We start from the raw sequence: 19323 nt of genomic DNA, 5'->3' as shown, positions 1-19323 counted from the left end.
CTTCTTCTAGTAATTACAATTTTATATTGATTTACAATTGAATATTAACTTGTCTGTTGAATACTACCACAGGGGAGTTCTAAGAATAAATTGGTTTTAACACTTAGAGAACAATAATCACCACTGGTGTATATAAAATATCAATGTCTTCACCTAAAATATTAGGTGTCAAAATTAATGCTAATTCACAAATGCTGTTTAATTTTCTATAGCCATTTACTTTCTCATGCTTCAACTCTGTATCGATTTTTAAAAATTTTAATAACTTTATGTTATTTAAAACTTTATTATGAAGCCACCTCAAATCCTTTTTAGAAGCCGATAGGGAATTTATGCTAAAGAAATATGTAAACACATTCACTTTCTCTGACATGACTGTATATCTCACTATTCTTGATAAAAATAATTATCTATATTCACAAATAGGCTATGATATTTTATCTTGTTTTTCTGTTGAATCCCACATTTCCATACTTTTTGTTTCCACATTTTTATATTTGAACTTCACATTTACAATGGGGGGAAGAATACATTGGGATTACACTAATGCTTGACTAATTCAGTTTTGGCTCAAAATCAGAATGAAAACTTTACCTCTCCTCTAATTGTTTGTAGCTTAAGGGTTTAGAGCTAATAAAATATTTCATATTCAAATATATAAATTCTTTTCATGCAAAGTATTTTACATACCTTTTAAAGTTTATATAAATCTAGTATTTAATTACGAAATAGTCTACTTTTAAAATATAAAAAAGTCCATTTGATGCATTACCTAATGTAATGTTCATTTGAATATGTGCTCTAAATATTTATTGTCTTTTTCTTGTAAGATTATTTCATGAACATTGTATTTAAATACGTTTAATATGAAATGTCTTCCAGAACACTATCAGCTATATGTTCCTGAGTCAGCGCAAGTTGGTTCAGCTGTTGGGAAAATCAAAGCAAATGATGCTGACACTGGCTCAAATGCTGACATGACCTACTCCATCATAAATGGTGATGGCATGGGAATATTCTCAATCTCCACTGACAAAGAGACCAGAGAAGGAATCCTTTCTTTAAAGAAGGTAAAAAGAACATACTTTTTGTGATTCAGGCAACTCACTCATCTTTTCCTGAATGGAAATTTGGCAGAGGTATGACTAATCCATGCTGTCAGGCCATTAAAATGATAAAATATTGTCACTTGGCGATATAATTACATTTTAATTATTGTTTGTCAACTGTGTAGATCTTTTCTTCAGAAAATATGTTTTGCTAAGGTGGGAAGATCTGATGTAGACTACACTAACAATGTTGCTCTCCATCTTTGTTCGCTTTGTCTCTGCTCTAATCTTCCTGAAATGTCCCAATGTTAATAGTCAAGAATTAAATAAAAGTAATTTCAATGAAGTGGAAAGAATCAAAGCATCATCCTAATAAAGCTATGGTGATTCTGTTATAGCCAGAGAGGATGACCAAGGGGCTGAGATATTTGCCATTTTAAAATGTACTCCAGGTGATTCTGCAGTAGAACTATTTAGATAACAGGCTGAGATATTTTACTCTAATGTACCTACTGTAGATGTTGATTTGAGCATGTTGTCTGTCTGTCTATCTATCTATCTATCTATCTATCCATCTGTCTAATTAGATACTTGTATACGTACACTTTTCTATTTGGATTGTATGAAATCTCATTAATTCTTCTTCTAGTAATTTTAATTTTATATTGATTTAAAATTGAATATTAACTTGTCTGTTGAATACTACCATGGGGAAGTTCTAAGAATAACTTGATTTTAAACACTTAGAGAATAATAATCACCACTGGTATATATAAAATATCGATGTCTTCAGCTAAAATATTTTCTCATTGTAAATTTTTTTTCTCAAATTGTCAAACCTAGGTCAAGGTGATAATGAAAAGAGACAATTTGCATATCTTTATTTAACAAATGTATTTATTTTGAGTTCCTTCAGTGTGTCAGTTGCTATGTTCCACGTGAGCTATGCAAAGAATAAAAAGGATAAGTCTGGAGCAAAGGCAGACTCAGCCTCTACAGGCACACAGCTTCTAATCTATGGACGTGGACAGACGTTAATCAAATATCGCATACATTCCTAGATCAATAATATGTTTTCTATGAAGAAGAGTTATATAGTGCTACAGGAGAAAAATCTAGAATATTTAATCCTTTCAGGTATTCAGCAATAAAGAGAGAATTGAAAGAAGCCTAGGAGTGAATTAGGTATAGACTGTAAGGATGACTATTTTAGGAAGGCAGAAAATGTACCAAGTGCCTGAGGTGAGTGACACATGGCACATTTAAGGGATCAAAATAATGTGACTGAATCCAGAGTAGAGGGAATGAGGAATGCAGTCAGTGGGTACAAGCGCACACAAGGCCTTGCTGAATTTTGCCAAATGGAAAGCCATTGAAGAGATGTAAGAAAGAAGTGACTAGGTCTAATTTGATGTCAAGATTTCTGATTGCTGAATTAAGCAACATGATGCCAAGGCTGTGTGTTAACTTATCACTGCATTCCCGACATCTAGCATTTTTTTCTGACACGGAGTTGGCATTCAATAAATATTAGAGTAATTAATGGTTGAGGATGTGGATACAAAGGTGAGAAGAGGATTGCCTGCTTTTCATTTTATGGGTGGCTTCTTTACTTAAAATAATTCAGGTAAACTGAATTAATTTTTTCATAAAGATTAATCTGACAGCTAATTGTTTAAGAAACAAGCATGAAAACAAAGGAAATATAATCTTAGAGGAAATCTTCAAATAATAGGAGAGAATGTTGGCATTGAATATTCCCAAGGGATGCTGTTCAGGAGATAGCTAGTCATCAAAAAAGTAAACTGTTCTAGAAATTTAAAACAATTTTGGATTATAAACATTAATTGGATTTGGCTAAAGGACGTACAGGATTGGCTGGGTGATTGTCATTAGCAGGTTGTATTTGAGCAACTTTAGAGTAAGTGTCATGGGGCAACGAGAAGAATGTATATTCTGTTGTTTTGGGGTGGAGAGTTCAATAGATAACTATCAGAATCTACTAAATAGATATCTTCTAGAGCCAGAGCTGAGTTCAGGTCCTAAATATCTTTATTACTTTTCTGTCTTGCTGATCTGTCTCATATTGTCAGTGAGGTTTTAAAGTCTCCCACTATTATTGTGTGGGAGTCTAAGTCTGTTTGAAGGTCTCTAAGAGCTTGCCGTATGAATCTGGGTACTCCTGTATTGAGTCCATATATATTTAGTGTAGTTACTTCTGGTTAAATTGAACCCTTTACCATTATGTAATGCTCTTTTTTTGTCTTTTTTTATCTTTTTTGGTTTAAAGTCTGTTCTGTCAGAAACTAGGATTGCAACCCCTGCTTTTTCCTGTTTTCCATTTGTGTGGTAAATTTTTCTTCATCCCTTTATGAGCCCATGAGTGTCTTTGCACATGAGATGGGTCTTTTGAAAACAGCATACCAATGGGTCTTGGCTCTTTGTCCAGCTTGCCACTCTGTGTCTTTTTACTTGGGCACTTAGCCTATTTACATTTAAGGTTAGTATTGTTATGAGTAGATTTGATCCAGTCATTATGATGCTAGCTGGTTATTTTGCTCAGTTGTTTATATGAGGGCTTCATAGTGTCACTGGTCTGTGTATTTCAGTGTGTTTTTTAGGCCAATAACAAGTTTTTCTTTCCATATTTAATACTTCCTTCAGAAGATCTTGTAAGGCAGATATGGTGGTAATGAATTCCCTCAGCATTTATTTGTCTGGAAAGGATTTTATTTCTCCTTCACTTATAAAGCTTCTGGCCAGGGCAATCAGGCAAGAGAAAAAAAATAAAGCGTATTCAGATAGGAAGAGAGGAAATCAAATTTTCTTTGTTTGCAGATGACATAATCCTATATCTAGGAAACTTCCTCATCTCAGCCCAAAAGCTACTTAAGCTGATAAGCAACTTCAGGGAAGTCTCAGGATACAACATCAATATGCAAAAATCACTAGCATTCCTATACACCAACATTAGGCAAGGCTAAAACAAATCATGAATGAACTCTTATTCACAATCGCCACAAAAAGAGTAAAATACCTAGCGATATGGCTAACAAGGGAAGCAAAGGACCTATTCAAGAAGAACTACAAACCACTGCTCAAAGAAATCAGAGATGACAGAAACAAATGAAAAAACATTCCATGCTCATGGATAGGAAGAATCAGTATCGTGAAAATGGTCATACTGCCCAAAGCAATCTATAGATTCAGTGCTATTTCCATGAAACTATCATTAACATTCTTCACAGAATTAGAAAAACATAATTTAAAATTTATATGAAACCAAAAATCCTGAATAGCCAAGGCAATCCTAAGCAAAAAGAAATCTGGAGGCATTATGCTATCTGACTTCAAACTATACTACAGTGCTACAGTAACCAAAACAACATGGCACTGGTACAAAAAAAAAAAAAAAAAAAAAAGACACACAGACCAGTGGAAAACCATACAAAACCCAGACGTAAGACTGCATACCTACCGCTATCTGATCTTTGACAAACCTGACAAAAACAAGCAACAGAGAAAGGATTCCCTATTAATAAATTGTGCTGGGATAACTGGCTAGCCATATGCAGAAAGTTGAAACTGACCCCCTTCCTTATGCTACATACAAAAATCAATTCAACACGCATTAAAGACTTAAATGTAAAACCCAAAACTGTAAAAATCCTAGAAGAAAAACCTAGGTAATACCTTTCAGGACATAGGCACAGGCAAAGATTTCAGGACATAGGCACAGGCAAAGATATCATGATGAAGAGGCCTAAAGCAATTGCAACAAAAGCTAAAACTGACAAAGAAGATCTATTAGGTTGGTGCAAAAGTAATTGCGGGTTTTGGCATTTTAGTGGCAAAATCACAATTACTTTTGCACCAACCTAATAATTAAACTAAACAGCTTCTGCACAGTAAAAGAAACTATCAACAGGTTAACCAGACAACCTACAGAATGGGAGAAGATTTTTGTAATCTATGCATCTGACAAAGCTCTAATATCCAGCATCTATAAGTATCTTAAATATATTTTCAAGAAAAAAAAAGCCTTATTAAAAAGTGGGCAAAGGACATGAACAGACAGAGACTTCCCAAAATAAGACATTTGTGCAGCCAACAAACATATGAAAAAAACTCAACATCACTGATCATTACAGAAATGCAAATCTAAACCACAATGTGATACCATCTCACACCAGTCAGAATGGCTATTATTAAAAAGTCAAATACAACAGATGCTAATGAGGTTGTGGAGAAAAAGGAACGCTTTTACACTGTTGGTAGAAGTGTAAATTAGTTCAGCCATTCTGGAAGACAGTGTGGCAATTCCTCAAAGACCTAGAGGCAGAAATACCATTTGACCCAGCAATCCCATTACTGGGTATATACCCAAAGGAATATAATTCATTCTATTATAAAGACACATGCACGTCTATGTTTATTGCAGGACTATTCACAATAGTAAAGACATGGAATCAACCTAAATGTTCATCAATGATAGACTAGGTAAAGATAATGTGGTGCATATACACCATGCAATACTATGCAGCAATAAAAAGGAACTAGATTAGCGTCCTTTGTAGGGACATAGATAGAGCTGAAGGCCATTATTTAGGCAAACCAATGCAGGAACAGAAAACCAAATACGATGTGCTCTGACTTATAAGAGGGAGCTAAATGATGAGAATACACGGACGCATGGGGGGAACAACACACACTGGGGCCTATAGGAGTACGGGGTGGGAGAAGGGAGAGGGTCAGGAAGTATAGCCAAGGGATGCTGGGCTTAATAAATAGGTGATGGGTTGATCTGTGCGGCAGACCACCATGGCACATGTTTACCTATGTAACAAACCTGCATATCCTGCACATGTGCCACTGAACTTAAAATAAAAGTTGGAAATAAAAAATAAAATAAAATACTTTTAAGAAGAAAAAAATAGTAGCAGCAACTAATATTTGTTAGAGTATCTCCTCTGTATCAAGACAGATTTTAAGCACATTGAGATGTCTTTATTGAGTTAATATACCCATAATTGTCCTTTTAATTCTTACTGTGACATTTTGAGAAAGAGAGTGTTATTATCCCTGCTTTATAGCTAAAGAAACTGAATCACTAAGCGATAAAAATAGTGCCCAAGTAGAAAGTTGACAGAAAACTGAACTGGGATGTCTGTCTTCAGAGTCTGAACACTTACTCATGTTATGTATTCAGATGGAAGATATGTGATTATTCTTTGCTACAATGGAGAGAGAACCTAATTGTGATGTGGTGGAGACAGAATGGGAAGCAAAAATATGGGAGGAAAAAAATAGAAAAACACTGTCTTCTTGGAGAAGGTTAGTACCTATGTGGTGGAGAAAGATTATAAAGCAAATAAACCAAGAACATAATGAAATAAATGTTTTAATTTTAAGTTGAGAGACAAGAGTGTTTCTATGCACAGGGATAAAAAGCTCAATACAGACAAGACATCAAGGATACTGATGTAGTCTAGGGATACTGAAGAGAGGATAAGTAATTTTAAAAGATGCCTTGTGGGTAGAGATGAACCTCAACAGAATTTGAATCACAAGTGCAAGGAAACAACCTAGGATAGTATGCCTCCATCTCTGAGGTTACCATAGGACAGAAGGTAGAAGCAAATGACTGCGGGTAAGTTTGCAATGATGTAGCGAGGATGTGTGTGTGTGCAGTGGTGGCGTTCCTGTATATTAAGTCCTATTGTCTTTATAAAATAGAAAACAACTTCATATTGGCAAAAAGTGAAAGTAGCAGTGGATGGTTGGATTACACACGTAATCTGAAGTATAACTATCAATTGTAGAATTAAGGGCAATGCGCATATCTTACCACCTTACATGGCTACAATTAATTAGACGTCTGAAAAACAAAGGTAAAATTATATATGTTAATGTGTGTGCACATATTTAATTAATTTAATATTAATAGTTCATTCTATTTGGTGCATATACACACAATGCATATTTTCGAGATCAGAATTGTTTCAAATCTATAAATGGTAAGTGATGATGTACTAAAAATATTGTTGACATTTAATAAGTTCAAATTGTCTTTCACTTTTTTTTTGAATTTTTTTTTTTTTTTTTTATGGAGATAGAGTCTTGTTCTATCACCCAGGCTGGAGTGCAGTGGTGTGATCTCGACTCACTGCCACCTCCGTCCCTAGTGCCCAAGTGATTTTTCCACTTCAGTCTCCCTGGTAGCTGAGACTACAGGTGAGCACCACCACTCCTGGCTATTTTTTTCTTTTTTCTTTTTCTTTTTTTTTTTTTTTTTTTTTTGTATTTTTAGTAGAAATGGGGCCTCATCATGTGCCCAGACTGGTCTCTAACTCCTGAGCCCAAACGATCTGCCAGCTTCCGCCTCCCAAACTGCTGGGATTACAGGTGTGAGCCGCTGCACCTGGCCTCCCTTGAGCATATTTTTTAATGTAGTCTAGATTTCCTCTGAGGTATGTACATGTTGCATTCACGTAATTCTTTGATATTTCTGATTAGGATTATCAATCTCAGAGTTATTTAATTGCTGTATGTTTTAGGGCATAAATAATTGCAATTTGAAAAACCTGTGTACCTCAGTGGATTTTTAACCTTCAAGAGATACTCATTCAGATGGCAGAAAAAAGATAAAACAGTTCTTAAAAACCTATTCCTTATTTAATCTCTAAGGCAGTTCACTTTAGCCAGCTAGGCAGAACAGCTAATCTCCTCACAGATAGAAATCAGCACTGCTCTATAAATCCGCCAGCAGGACTGTCTGCACGTTCCTGTCTCTATCATTCCTTCATCAGAAAATTGCCAAGTTGAATTCACTGGTGCATGGTGTGGTACATTGTAAATACACTTTGATAACTTTCATTCATTGTTTAATGAAGCCTGGCTGGGTGGAAAGGGGAAAAAAGATAAGGATGAATGCAATTGGATGTACTCTCTTTCCTCTGACATAAACCTCTTGTAGCTAGAGATGTGCTTCTCCTTAGCAGCCTTTCTCAAAGTCTCTTCTTATATGGCTCCTGTTTGCACACTTTACAGAAGTGGATCCAAATATTATGTTTTCTTTAGGTTTCTGATTCTATTTGGCCTTCTGATTTTCAGCAGATACCGTTGTGTTGTCATTCCCTTCTAACTAATTCAACTGTAAATACAATGCAAATTAACTTAAGCCAAAAAATTTTAAACTTGTCCTTCAGGTCAACAAAGGGTGCTTGAAGATATAACCTTACTGTAAAATGAAATACAAATCTTGATCTTGTCATTTAGGAGATCTATGACATTATCTCAACTCTTTGAAGCTTCAGTTTTCTTATTTAAGCACTTTACAGGGTGATTATGGAAAACATGAAATGAGGTGAAAATTGTGCTCTAAGCTATGTCTGGCTAATAATTACTACTACCTCAATAATGACTACTATCTAATACTACCTCAATACTTTTTCTTGGCTTCTTTTCTTCCTATTTTTGCACCAGTTTTTAATTATACTTCCAGACCAATCCATATGATGATTTTGCTGCCATCTTTATTTCATGTTACTTGATTTAACTGGAAGCAAACTAAGAATGAAATACCGTGTGTATATTACAACACAACGTACATATTGTCTTCATGTTTCTTGGCAATCAACTTCCTCTTCCTGCTTCTTCAAGAGAAGAATTTTTTTAAGTTTACATTAAATATCGTATTTGTAGTACAACATTTCCAGGTATATTTCAGTCATAAATATATTTTGGATTATCTTTTCGATTTCACTTATCAAAATATGCATTTCTATAACTTCTCAATGTAGAAAGCCTATCAGTTTTATTTTCCTCTTAAAGTTGTAGCTTCTAATAGGATAAGACTTTTTAAAAATTAATTTACTGTGAATGTACTGATAATTTTCCTGAGTGTATCCCTGCCTGTAGGAGACATAAAACACTTTCACAACCAAGTACTGTGTATTTTTAAGATTTCCATACCCCACCATGGGTAAAATATTATTAAACCTTTTATTTAACACATGATTTGAGATGGATCTTAAGAGTAAACACTAAAAGTTATAAATTTGTTTTTTAAAGTTTAAGTAAATTATAAGATAAAAACATGGAATATGTTCAGGTACAACCATACTAGATTTATTCTACATACTATATTTCTGGTCTTTTAGTGGATTGTGTTTATTGAGGATTACATTGTCATTCCTTTGACTTACATTTAGTAACAGAATAAGGATCGAATGTTGTTTTCTAACAGATTTTAACATTTTTAGACTTTGAACCACAAAGAGTAATAAATAAGTCATCCCAACCCATTGTGAATAATCACACACAGGCAAACACATAATTACACACTGTAAATAAGAAACAGTAGATTTCTAATTCTAATGGACTGCTTACAAAATATGAACATTCCTTAGGAATTTCATTATCAAAAACAAGTCAACTAAGTTTCTGTTTTATATTCTTATAAGATTCTAAAGTCTGAAAATTTATTCTTTTCAGCCACAGCTGATAGAGAGAGGAATCCAAGTTTCAATTCAGTAATATCTATTACTATATTTTGGATGACTTTGATGAAGAAATGCTATTGGGTAAATTATTTTTCATGCTGTTCCTCTATAAGCATAATGATGAGCCTGGAGTAATAAATCGTTTGAAACTTCATTGAAAGTTAATTGATTGTTTTGACACATATATTCCTAAAATACAGTTTATGCAGTATTTGGAAACTCATGATCTGATGAAACATCTTGATGAATTAAGCTATATATATATGCATGGGCTGTTGCTAAGTTTGTGTATGTGTGGATATTTTTAATTATTTTATTTATGTCATATATACACATACACATGCACACATGCACAAAACACATAGATATACATATACACACATATATGAGCTTGTGTATAATTATATATAAATAATAATAAGCATACTTCCTATATAATATAATGTATACTTAAGCTATTTGCAATGAAAGATCTTTGCATTTATTTGTCCAGTGTTCAAATGACAGAAAGCAAACATGTAATATTTATTTCTATCAGTGTCCTTAGAATTATACACAATGAATAAGAATTACTTTCTTCTGTATAGAGAAATATATGATGAGAAAGCTTATGCATATACTCCAGTTTCCACAGACTGTCCATCATCCAGGCCAGACCTCTGACAAGGGCCACAAAGCATATTATAATACAAAAGCCTAGCTGGAGAAACACTGCTTAAATTCATACAATTTTTCCTGTGTTTTGACAAAATACCATAATATAAGTTAAATATAACTTTTCCAGAAAACAAAAAATTAATAATGATGTCAGTCACTATTCCCGGTCTAGGCCATTTTATTTAGTGATTAAGATGACAATTTTATGTATGAAAATGTTGATATCGACCCTATCTACCCAATCATGGAACTAAAATCTGGATGCTGGTGAAGCACAGGAATCAGACAAAGAAGAGGTCATAAAGAGTCTCTTCTCTTATTAGTTAGGAGAATAGAATTTTAGAACCTCTCTAAACTCTAAGAATAATTGACTCATATGGCAACTTGGCTAAACAGTATTTTAAATATCCTTGTATTTATAATGGTTATATAGTTCCAGAGAAGAATATAATAGGGTGATTTAAGGAATAATAGAAGTGATTAATGAGAAACAATTTAAAAGTCCTGAATATGTAAATCTGGCTGGGAAACGATTGATGGGAAAATGATAACTAACTATAGTAATATGAAATGGATTAATATTAGAGGAAAAAGTACTACTTTACAAGTTAGAAAGAGCAATGATATGTAAAAGTAATTGGTAGGAGTTATAGGATGAAATTAAGAAACTAAAATTTAAAATGAAAATCAGTGTCAACTCGTTGACAGTGAGCTGTTAAATTAGGATATAGAGCAGTAGCTAAAGAAAAGTAAGAGAAGCCCAATTGCCTGGGGAAGTAAAAAATTATGCCAGAATAAACACTTCTAGCAAGGGCTGAGAAGATAAACAATTTTATCAATAGCATTTTAGTTTCTTAGCTTATGCATCTGAGAATTAAAGAAATTACAAAGGTACTCAGAGTTGTAGTAGTTAAGTTTAGTGAACGTATCAGTTCATTTTTAACTTAATAATAATACTTGAAAGATGATGAAGGTATCTTTTAATGGTGAATTTATTATATTCCACTAAAAAATTTGTTTATCTTTATCATCAAAATGAAACATTATATTACACTACTTATTTGCTATTTAGATTTCCACCAGGATAACATAGTGCTTAAGGACACAACTTACACACTTCCTCTGCCTGAGTTTAAATCCCAAGTATATCACTTACAGACTATTGTCCATAAGGAGTTTCTTAACTTTCCTATGCCTTAGTTTCCTCATTTGTAGATGGGAACAATTATATCTCACAGAGGTGTTGTGAAGGTTAAATAAATTAATATATGTTAATTGTTTAGGGCACAGGTCAGTGTTAAGTATTATATTTCAAAAATAATATTAAATTTTTTATCCATCAAATCTAAACCATGTAATAGCACCTTTCTGTACACTGAGAACAGCTGTATTTGAGATGGAGAAAGAGCTATTAATGAAATGCCATGTGCTAGGAATTATTTTGGATACATGACTATGAAATGAATTAGATAATATTCTTTCTGTTAGAGAAAACTGGGTAGACATGATATATTATTATAATACAAGATGTCAGTCCATACCAACTGTTAATGATATAGGTTTGCCTTAATTGTTATGAGTTTAGAAATTAAAAAGAACCAACTTTTCAAAGATGGGAAGGGGTCAGTGAAATATTTGCATGGGAAATTGTTTTTAAACATGTGTGGACTTTGGATACTCAAGAAAATAAATTCAGCCAAAGGATTTATATCCACCCACATTGTCCTTCAAGTATGGAAATTACAACCAAAAACTTTGAACATTACAATATGCTAATTACCTTAGTTTGATTATTACACATTGTATGCATATGTCAATAGTTTACATTTTATCCCATACTCTGTAAATATGTATAATTATTGTGTCATTAAAAATAAAATGAAACTAAACAAACTTCTGACCAGATGGAATAATCTACCTAAATATTAGTTAGCACCTTTAATTGGGATCAATGTAAAATTTTGTAATTTTTTATAATTTTTTATAATTAAATTTTATAATTATTTAGAAACAATAAATAATTATATTTATTTTGGGGGGGTGGATTGAAGGATATTTTATTGGGAAGTAATGTATCTTACCAAGAAATACTTGTGGGTACTAAAGGGTAATGACAGGCAGGAACACTGACTGTGATTAACATCAGGATCAGGGTAGTTTATCAGAATGTAAACATATACCTTAAAAACTGTAGAAACAATACCTCTTTTCCTAAGAAAATAGGATTGTAAGTTAAAAAAAATTATTAGTAATAACTAAGAATGAAAGAATATAAGTCCGAGCTAATAAGTCAAGTATTAGATCTATAAGCATTACTAAGAGTACAAAAGTAAATAAAAATTAAAAGTTACAAATATTTACGTGAAATGGGAGGAGATGGAAACAGTCTATTTTATTTTAATTGCTGTTTATTGTATGGTGATAACAAAATATTATCTAAATTTATAAGAATGGAGGTAGTCACTAGAAAAAAATATAAACAAAAATAGAACTTCACACAAGGAAACCAGATGTATCTAAAACAAAAAAAAAAAGATCATAATAAAAATCCACATACATAAAAAGGAAAGTAAGAGATATGATTTCAGCACCCACAGTGATGGGATCCAAACTGAAATCATAAAAAGAAGGAACAGAAAAACACTTTACAATCCTAAAGTGAGCCATTCACTGTGAGTATGAATCTCTCTGTTGCATGTTATTCACCAACATTCACAAAGAAGAAATCACAATATATACAAAGAACTATGTCTATAAACAGAATTGTAGAGGGTTATAGCTCACAAATTTCAGTCCATGATAGACAAAGTATTTTAAAATGTGAATAATCAAATAATGTAATTAATAAGGAGGTTGATATATTTAATAAGTCATTCTCTGCATTCTGGTGCTATATCATTTAATTCAAGTGCCTATAGAATATTTAGTAAAACTGACTACGTATTAGTCTTCAAGACTATCTCATTAAAGGATTCAAAGTTAAAATAGTACAAATAAAATGCTCCTTTCCAAATACAACTAAAAATTAGTGAAAAAATCAGAAAACAAATAATGACCTTAATCTGAAAATGTATTAACTGCAACGACCACAACCTTCTACTTCAGGAATTCTCAAATCACAGAAAAAAAAAGGCACAACAAATTGCACAATTTCTAGGAAAAAAACTATAATAAGAAAGAACATATATGGAAATTGTGGGATACAAATTAAGTGCTTCCGAAAGAATACTTGTAATTCTAAACATATCAAAGACATAGACTAAAAAGAATAATATTAGATGAATTAAATATGTAACTAATAATGGAGAATAAAAGAAGAAAATGAATAAAGACTAGTAAACAAAAATATAGATTCAAACCTGATTTTTTGGAAGGAAAGTTTAAAAAATAAACCTAAGCTAATCTTATTAAGATACATAAAAGACAAAATAAGCAGCTTGAAAACATTATAACAATATTTTCTTAACTACACAAATACATTTAATATGCAGGATTTTGAGGGTAGGTTGCTAAGAGAAACTTCGAAGAAACAGAAAACACACATAAACTGATTTCTGAATAAGAAAATGAGAAGCTTGTGAATTTTCCCCAAATACATCAGACCCAATAATTCACTAAGGAATTCTATCAAACCTGAAAGAGCACATAACTGCAATACTATTTAAAGCTTTCAACACACTGAAAAGAAAGAAAATTTCTACTATGTTTCTATATAAAGCAGACAAATTTACATTCGTTTCCTAGGAATGCTCTTACAAATGACCATAAACTGAGGAACTCGAGAAATCAGTGTGCTGTCTCACAGTCCTGGAGGCCGGAAGTCTGGAATCAGGAGTTAGTGGGACTGCACTTCCTCTTTCCTTGGTAAACTCTAAGGACCTGTCCATTCCTCGCCTCTTCCAGCTTCTGAAGGGTCCAGTTGTTCCTCAGCTCATGGCCACATCACTCCTCTCTCTGCCTCTGTGGTCATATGACCTCATCACATTTTCTCTGCCAAATCTCCCTTGGCCACTCTTATAAGGACCCTTGTCATTAAATTTAAAACCTACCTAAATAGTGGAGGATTATCACCTCTTCTTATAGTTTACTATATAAGTTAATTGCATGATTTGCCATATTCATATTTGTTGCAGGGTTGCCATTAGGCCACTATAGCCTGTCTCCACGAAAGCCATTTCCTTCCCATGTGTACAGTAGTATTTACCCCATCCCAACATCCCGAAAGTATCAATCTATTACAAAATCAATTCGAAGTCCAAAACCTTATCTATTTATCAACAGGTCAACATTTCTAAACTCATCATCTCAATCTAAATCTCATTATCTTAATCAGGTGTGGGTGAAACTCTAGATAGTTTGAATCCTAGGACAAAAATCTTCATCTGTGGACCTGTGAAATTAGAAAACAAATTATCCTTATCTAAAATACAATGGTAGGAGAGGCATAAGATAACAGTTATAGACACTGACATTCCAACAGGGGGAAAATGGAAGAAATAAAAAAGTCACAAGTTCCAAATATGTTTAAAACCCAGCATGGAAAGTTCCATTATGTTTCTTTTTTTCATAAGTTTTATTTAATATTTAATTGACAAATAATAATTATAAATATTTATGATGTACAATGTGATTGGTACATATCTGTTACTTCAAATATTTATCATCTACTTGTGATGAGAACATTTAAAATTCTCTCTTTTAGATATTTTGAAAGTTACAATGCATTATTATTAAGTATAGTCACTGTGCTGTATATGGAACACCAGAACTGATTCCTCCTACCTAACTGTAGCAATGTACACATTAACCAGTGTTTCTCCTTTTCCTACTCACCTCTCTATTCCCAGCCTCTGGTAGCCACCATTCTACTTTCTACTTAAATGAGTTTGACTTTAGATTCCATACATAACTAAGATCATATGGTATTTGTCTGTCTGTGCCTGGCATATTTCACTAAACATAATGTTCTCTACGTTCACACATGTTGTTACAAATGACAGAGCCTTTTTTTAAATAACAGACTAAATAGTATTCCACTGTGTATCTACACCACAATTTTTTAAAGTCCTTTTATTCGTGGATGAATACTTTGTTTTTTTCCATATCTTGTCTAATGTGAGTAATGCTGCAATTAATATAAGGGTACAGCCATGTCTTTGGGATACTGATGTCAATTCCTTTGGCTATATACCCAGTCGGGGGATTGCTGGATCCTATGGGAATTCTACTTTCAGTTTTTTGAGGAACCTTCATACTTTTTTCCAAAATGGCTGTACTAATTTACAAAACCACAATCCTGTGTTTCCTTTTCTCCACATCCTTGCCAATACTTGTTATCGTTCATGTTTTTGATGATAGCCACTGTAAAAGGCATGAGATGATATTTCACTGTGGTTTTAATTTGCACTTTTCTGATGTTTAGAGATATTGAGGAATTTTTCATATATATGTTGCTCAGTTATATGTCATCTTCTGAGAAATATCTATTAAGTGCTTTGCCCATTTTTAGAATAGAGTGATTTGTATTTTTTTTTTTTATTGAGTAGTTTGAGTTCCTTCATTATTTTGGATATTGGCCCTTATCTGATGTACAATTTTCAAATATTTTCTTCAAATCATGTATTATCTCTTCACTCTATTACTTGATTTCTTTGCTATGAAGAAGCTCTTTAGTTTGATCATTCCCACTTGTCTATTTTTGCTTTCTTTGCCTATGTTTTTTGAGTTATAGACAAGTAATCTCAGCCTAGAACAATGTCATGAAGGTTTCCCCTCAATTTCTTCTTCTAGTAGATTTATCGTTTTAGGTCTTACATTGTCTTTAATCCATTTTGAGCTGATTCTTGTACGGCTCAATACTTTGCTCTCTGAGTCTGTAGCTCTGCTTGCCACTGCCCCTACGTTGTGCATAAAGTACCCAAAGTCTTCTATGTTTCCTCTGGAAGAAATCTTTATCACCTATAACTGCAAAGTTATGATTTCTGGATATTAAACCTGGAGTTTCATCCTGCAAGCGGTTGAATTACAATATAAATTGAGTGTCCAATCATGTAGGGGTATCTTTCTTCTGGGGCAGGCTAGGGCAGCCACAAAAACTGAAAAAAGTGAGGAATAGATTGTCTAGAGTTCCCAGAGAGAGTGTGGTTCTGCCACATTTCTGACTTAGTGACTTCAGAACTTCAAGGGAATTTCTGTTGTTACAACCCAACCTGTTTGTGGCAATTTATTATGTCATCCCTACGAAAGTAATATAGTAGGATTAACAGAAAATAATTAGCCAATACAAATATTAAGCAACATTAAGCAGCTTCATTTCTCAGCACCCACAGGACAATTCTAAGCACCATTCCAGTAAAACAAAACACATTTCAAGTGGGATGATTCCAGGAATGCTCAGATAGTTGGGAGATAAATAATTATGCTAGACTGAACCATATGAAATTATCTTTTGTATATGTCATCATACATTTTTAATATCAACAATTTCATATGAGTAAAAGCTAACTTTTAAAAAATTTAGAGGACAGGAGTTGCGAATACATACCCATGTTATACTTGCTGGTAGTTTCTCTCTTCCCTACCAAGTGAGTTTGATACCAACCACCATCATCACCAGGGTGAATGTTGGAATATGAATGCATCTTTATTAGCATTGTCAAATAAAGTACAGGACATCTAATTACATTCTAATTTTAAATAAATAACCAATAAACTTTTGTACAACTATGTTTCTTGTGATAATTGACAATTAATATACTAAAAACCCTACAGTTTATCCTAAATTTACATTTAATTGGGCATCCAGTAGTTTAAATGACTGAATTTAACAACACTGTAATTCCAGCATTTTGGGAGGCCTACGTGGGCAGATCACGAGGTCAGGAGATCGAGACCAACCTGGCTAACACGGTGAAACCCCGTCTCTACTAAAAATGCAAAAAATTAGCCGGGCGTGGTGGCGGGCGCCTGTAGTTCCAGCTACTCGGGAGGCTGAGGCAGGAGAATGGCATGAACCCGGGAGACAGAGCTTGCAGTGAGCTGAGATCTCGCCACTGCACTCCAGCCTGGGTGACAGATCAAGACTCCGTCTCAAAAAAAAAAAAAAAAGAGTATGCAACTCCTCAAACAAGATAGGTATTAGTTTTTTTGGCAATTTATTTCTAGCGTGGATACCTTAGGGAAAAAATGGCTTCCAATTGATAGGTCATAAACTTAAGAAGCAAATAACTCCTTGAAAAATATATAATCTGAAATTCATAATGTTTATGTCATATATAAATGCATGTGTATTGTGTATATGATCAATTTCTGATAATTTGAATTTTTAAGATATAAAGATACATATTTTTTGGAAACTGGTAAAATATTGTAGTGGCTTATCCTCATCAATGTCCCTGTGACCCTAGTTTTTCAGGTTCTTAATATATGGTTTGGAAATGGAATGATATTTTGCCTCTTGTGTAATCTCCAACCCCTGGGAAGGCCAATTTTCCAAGGCAATTCGGAAAAATTGGAGAACTTATTATAAATATTATAGTACTGATCATTCTGTTTACAGGATCCTGATAAGGATCCTCTTTCTAGTTAGCTTTTGCTTGGTTGCTATGAACTGAAGGGATGTTTCTTCCCTCAAAATTCATATGCTGAAATCTAATCCCCAGTGTGATATGATGGTATTTGGAGGTGAGTTCTTTGGGACATAATTAGGTAATTAGAGTGAAACCTTCATGAATGAGATTTGTGTCTTTATAAGAAGAGACAAGGGAGAGATGGTTTCTCTGTTGTGTGAGGATACAGCAAGTAAGAGGCTGTCTGTAAACCAGAAAGAGGACGCCTGCCAGACACCAGCTCTGAAAGGAACATTGATGTTGGCTTAAGCCACCCAGTATATGGTATTCTGTTATAACAACCTGAATTGACTACGATATTGGCCCTTAATGTAAAGGACAATGCCTCAATTTCTCCACAGGGAATGACCATTCTGTTCCTGCCAAGAAAAGACACTTTGAGATTGAAGCAGGCTTGTACAAAATCAGTGGCATAAATAGAAATGAAAATTCTCTATTCTGCTGTTTCTCACAGATCTTTAACAGGAAGATCAGCATCAGTGGATACTTCACCCAGTTTAAAATGGAAGACTGGTCTCTGAATCACCTTCACTCACCTCACCATGGGAGCTTTTAACTTTTAAAACTACATCTGTTCATCTTAGTTTCACACAGCCTTTTATATCCATCAGGCTAAACACTTTCCAAATGTTTCGTTCTTATCTGAAAAAGCACTTCCTCTTGAAAACATTACCTAGCAGTCCTCACACATTCCTGAATCTGAGTTTGTATTCTTCCTATTGATGTCCATAACACCAAATACATATTATTGCACTAAATACAAAATGCTGAGGTTCCATTTATGCCTTAGATGTTATTATTAAAATAATCTTCATAGTTCGTTTTAGAACAAAGCTAGAATGACTTATCTCTATCTCAATTATTTTATTCTAAAAAGGAAAAAATAATGCATATTTGAAAAATAATGAAAGTCATAATCTTATTTTTTTATGAAAGTCATAATCTTATTTTTCTTTTCCCCACAGCCACTGAACTATGAGAAAAAGAAGTCATATACCCTCAACATAGAAGGAGCAAATACACATCTTGATTTTCGCTTTTCTCACTTGGGTCCTTTTAAAGATGCTACTATGCTGAAGATCATTGTTGGGGATGTAGATGAACCACCACTATTTTCCATGCCTTCCTATGTCATGGAAGTCTACGAAAATGCCAAGATTGGGACCGTCGTTGGTACAGTTTTGGCACAAGATCCTGACAGTACTAACAGCTTAGTAAGGTATGGCATGCTTCAATCATTTAGACATATAAAGAATTTTATTGCCTCTCACATTAATTAAACATGAATAAAATTACACTTAAAATGTTTTATTTCTATGTTGTTTTCTATTAATATAATTAAATTATAATATTAATTGATTTTTAACTGTGTAACTTAGCAGATGGGTTTTTGTCACATTAAGAACATATTTTGCTGTCTCCATGAATATCTTATTGACCACACGTTAATTTTTCCATTTGACTTAATGGATGTGAGCGTAATTG

The 19323-nt window shown here is 33.4% G+C and overlaps 1 protein-coding gene across 2 annotated transcripts in view; it reads left to right on the top strand.

The window, feature by feature from the left end:
• CDH18 (cadherin 18) overlaps window positions 1–19323 on the top strand; it is a 366676-nt gene that overhangs the window by 252002 nt on the left and 95351 nt on the right. For both annotated transcript variants that reach the window (XM_024247646.3, XM_024247650.3), the window contains exons 5-6: window positions 883–1070; window positions 18804–19057. In XM_024247646.3, coding sequence (XP_024103414.1) covers window positions 883–1070; window positions 18804–19057 — 442 coding nt within the window. The remainder of the gene's footprint in view (window positions 1–882; window positions 1071–18803; window positions 19058–19323) is intronic.

Source organism: Pongo abelii, chromosome 4, assembly GCF_028885655.2.
Source record: "Pongo abelii isolate AG06213 chromosome 4, NHGRI_mPonAbe1-v2.0_pri, whole genome shotgun sequence".
NCBI lineage: Eukaryota > Metazoa > Chordata > Mammalia > Primates > Hominidae > Pongo > Pongo abelii.
Note: the sequence above shows the minus strand (reverse complement) of the source record. Positions and strands in the feature narration are given on the sequence as shown.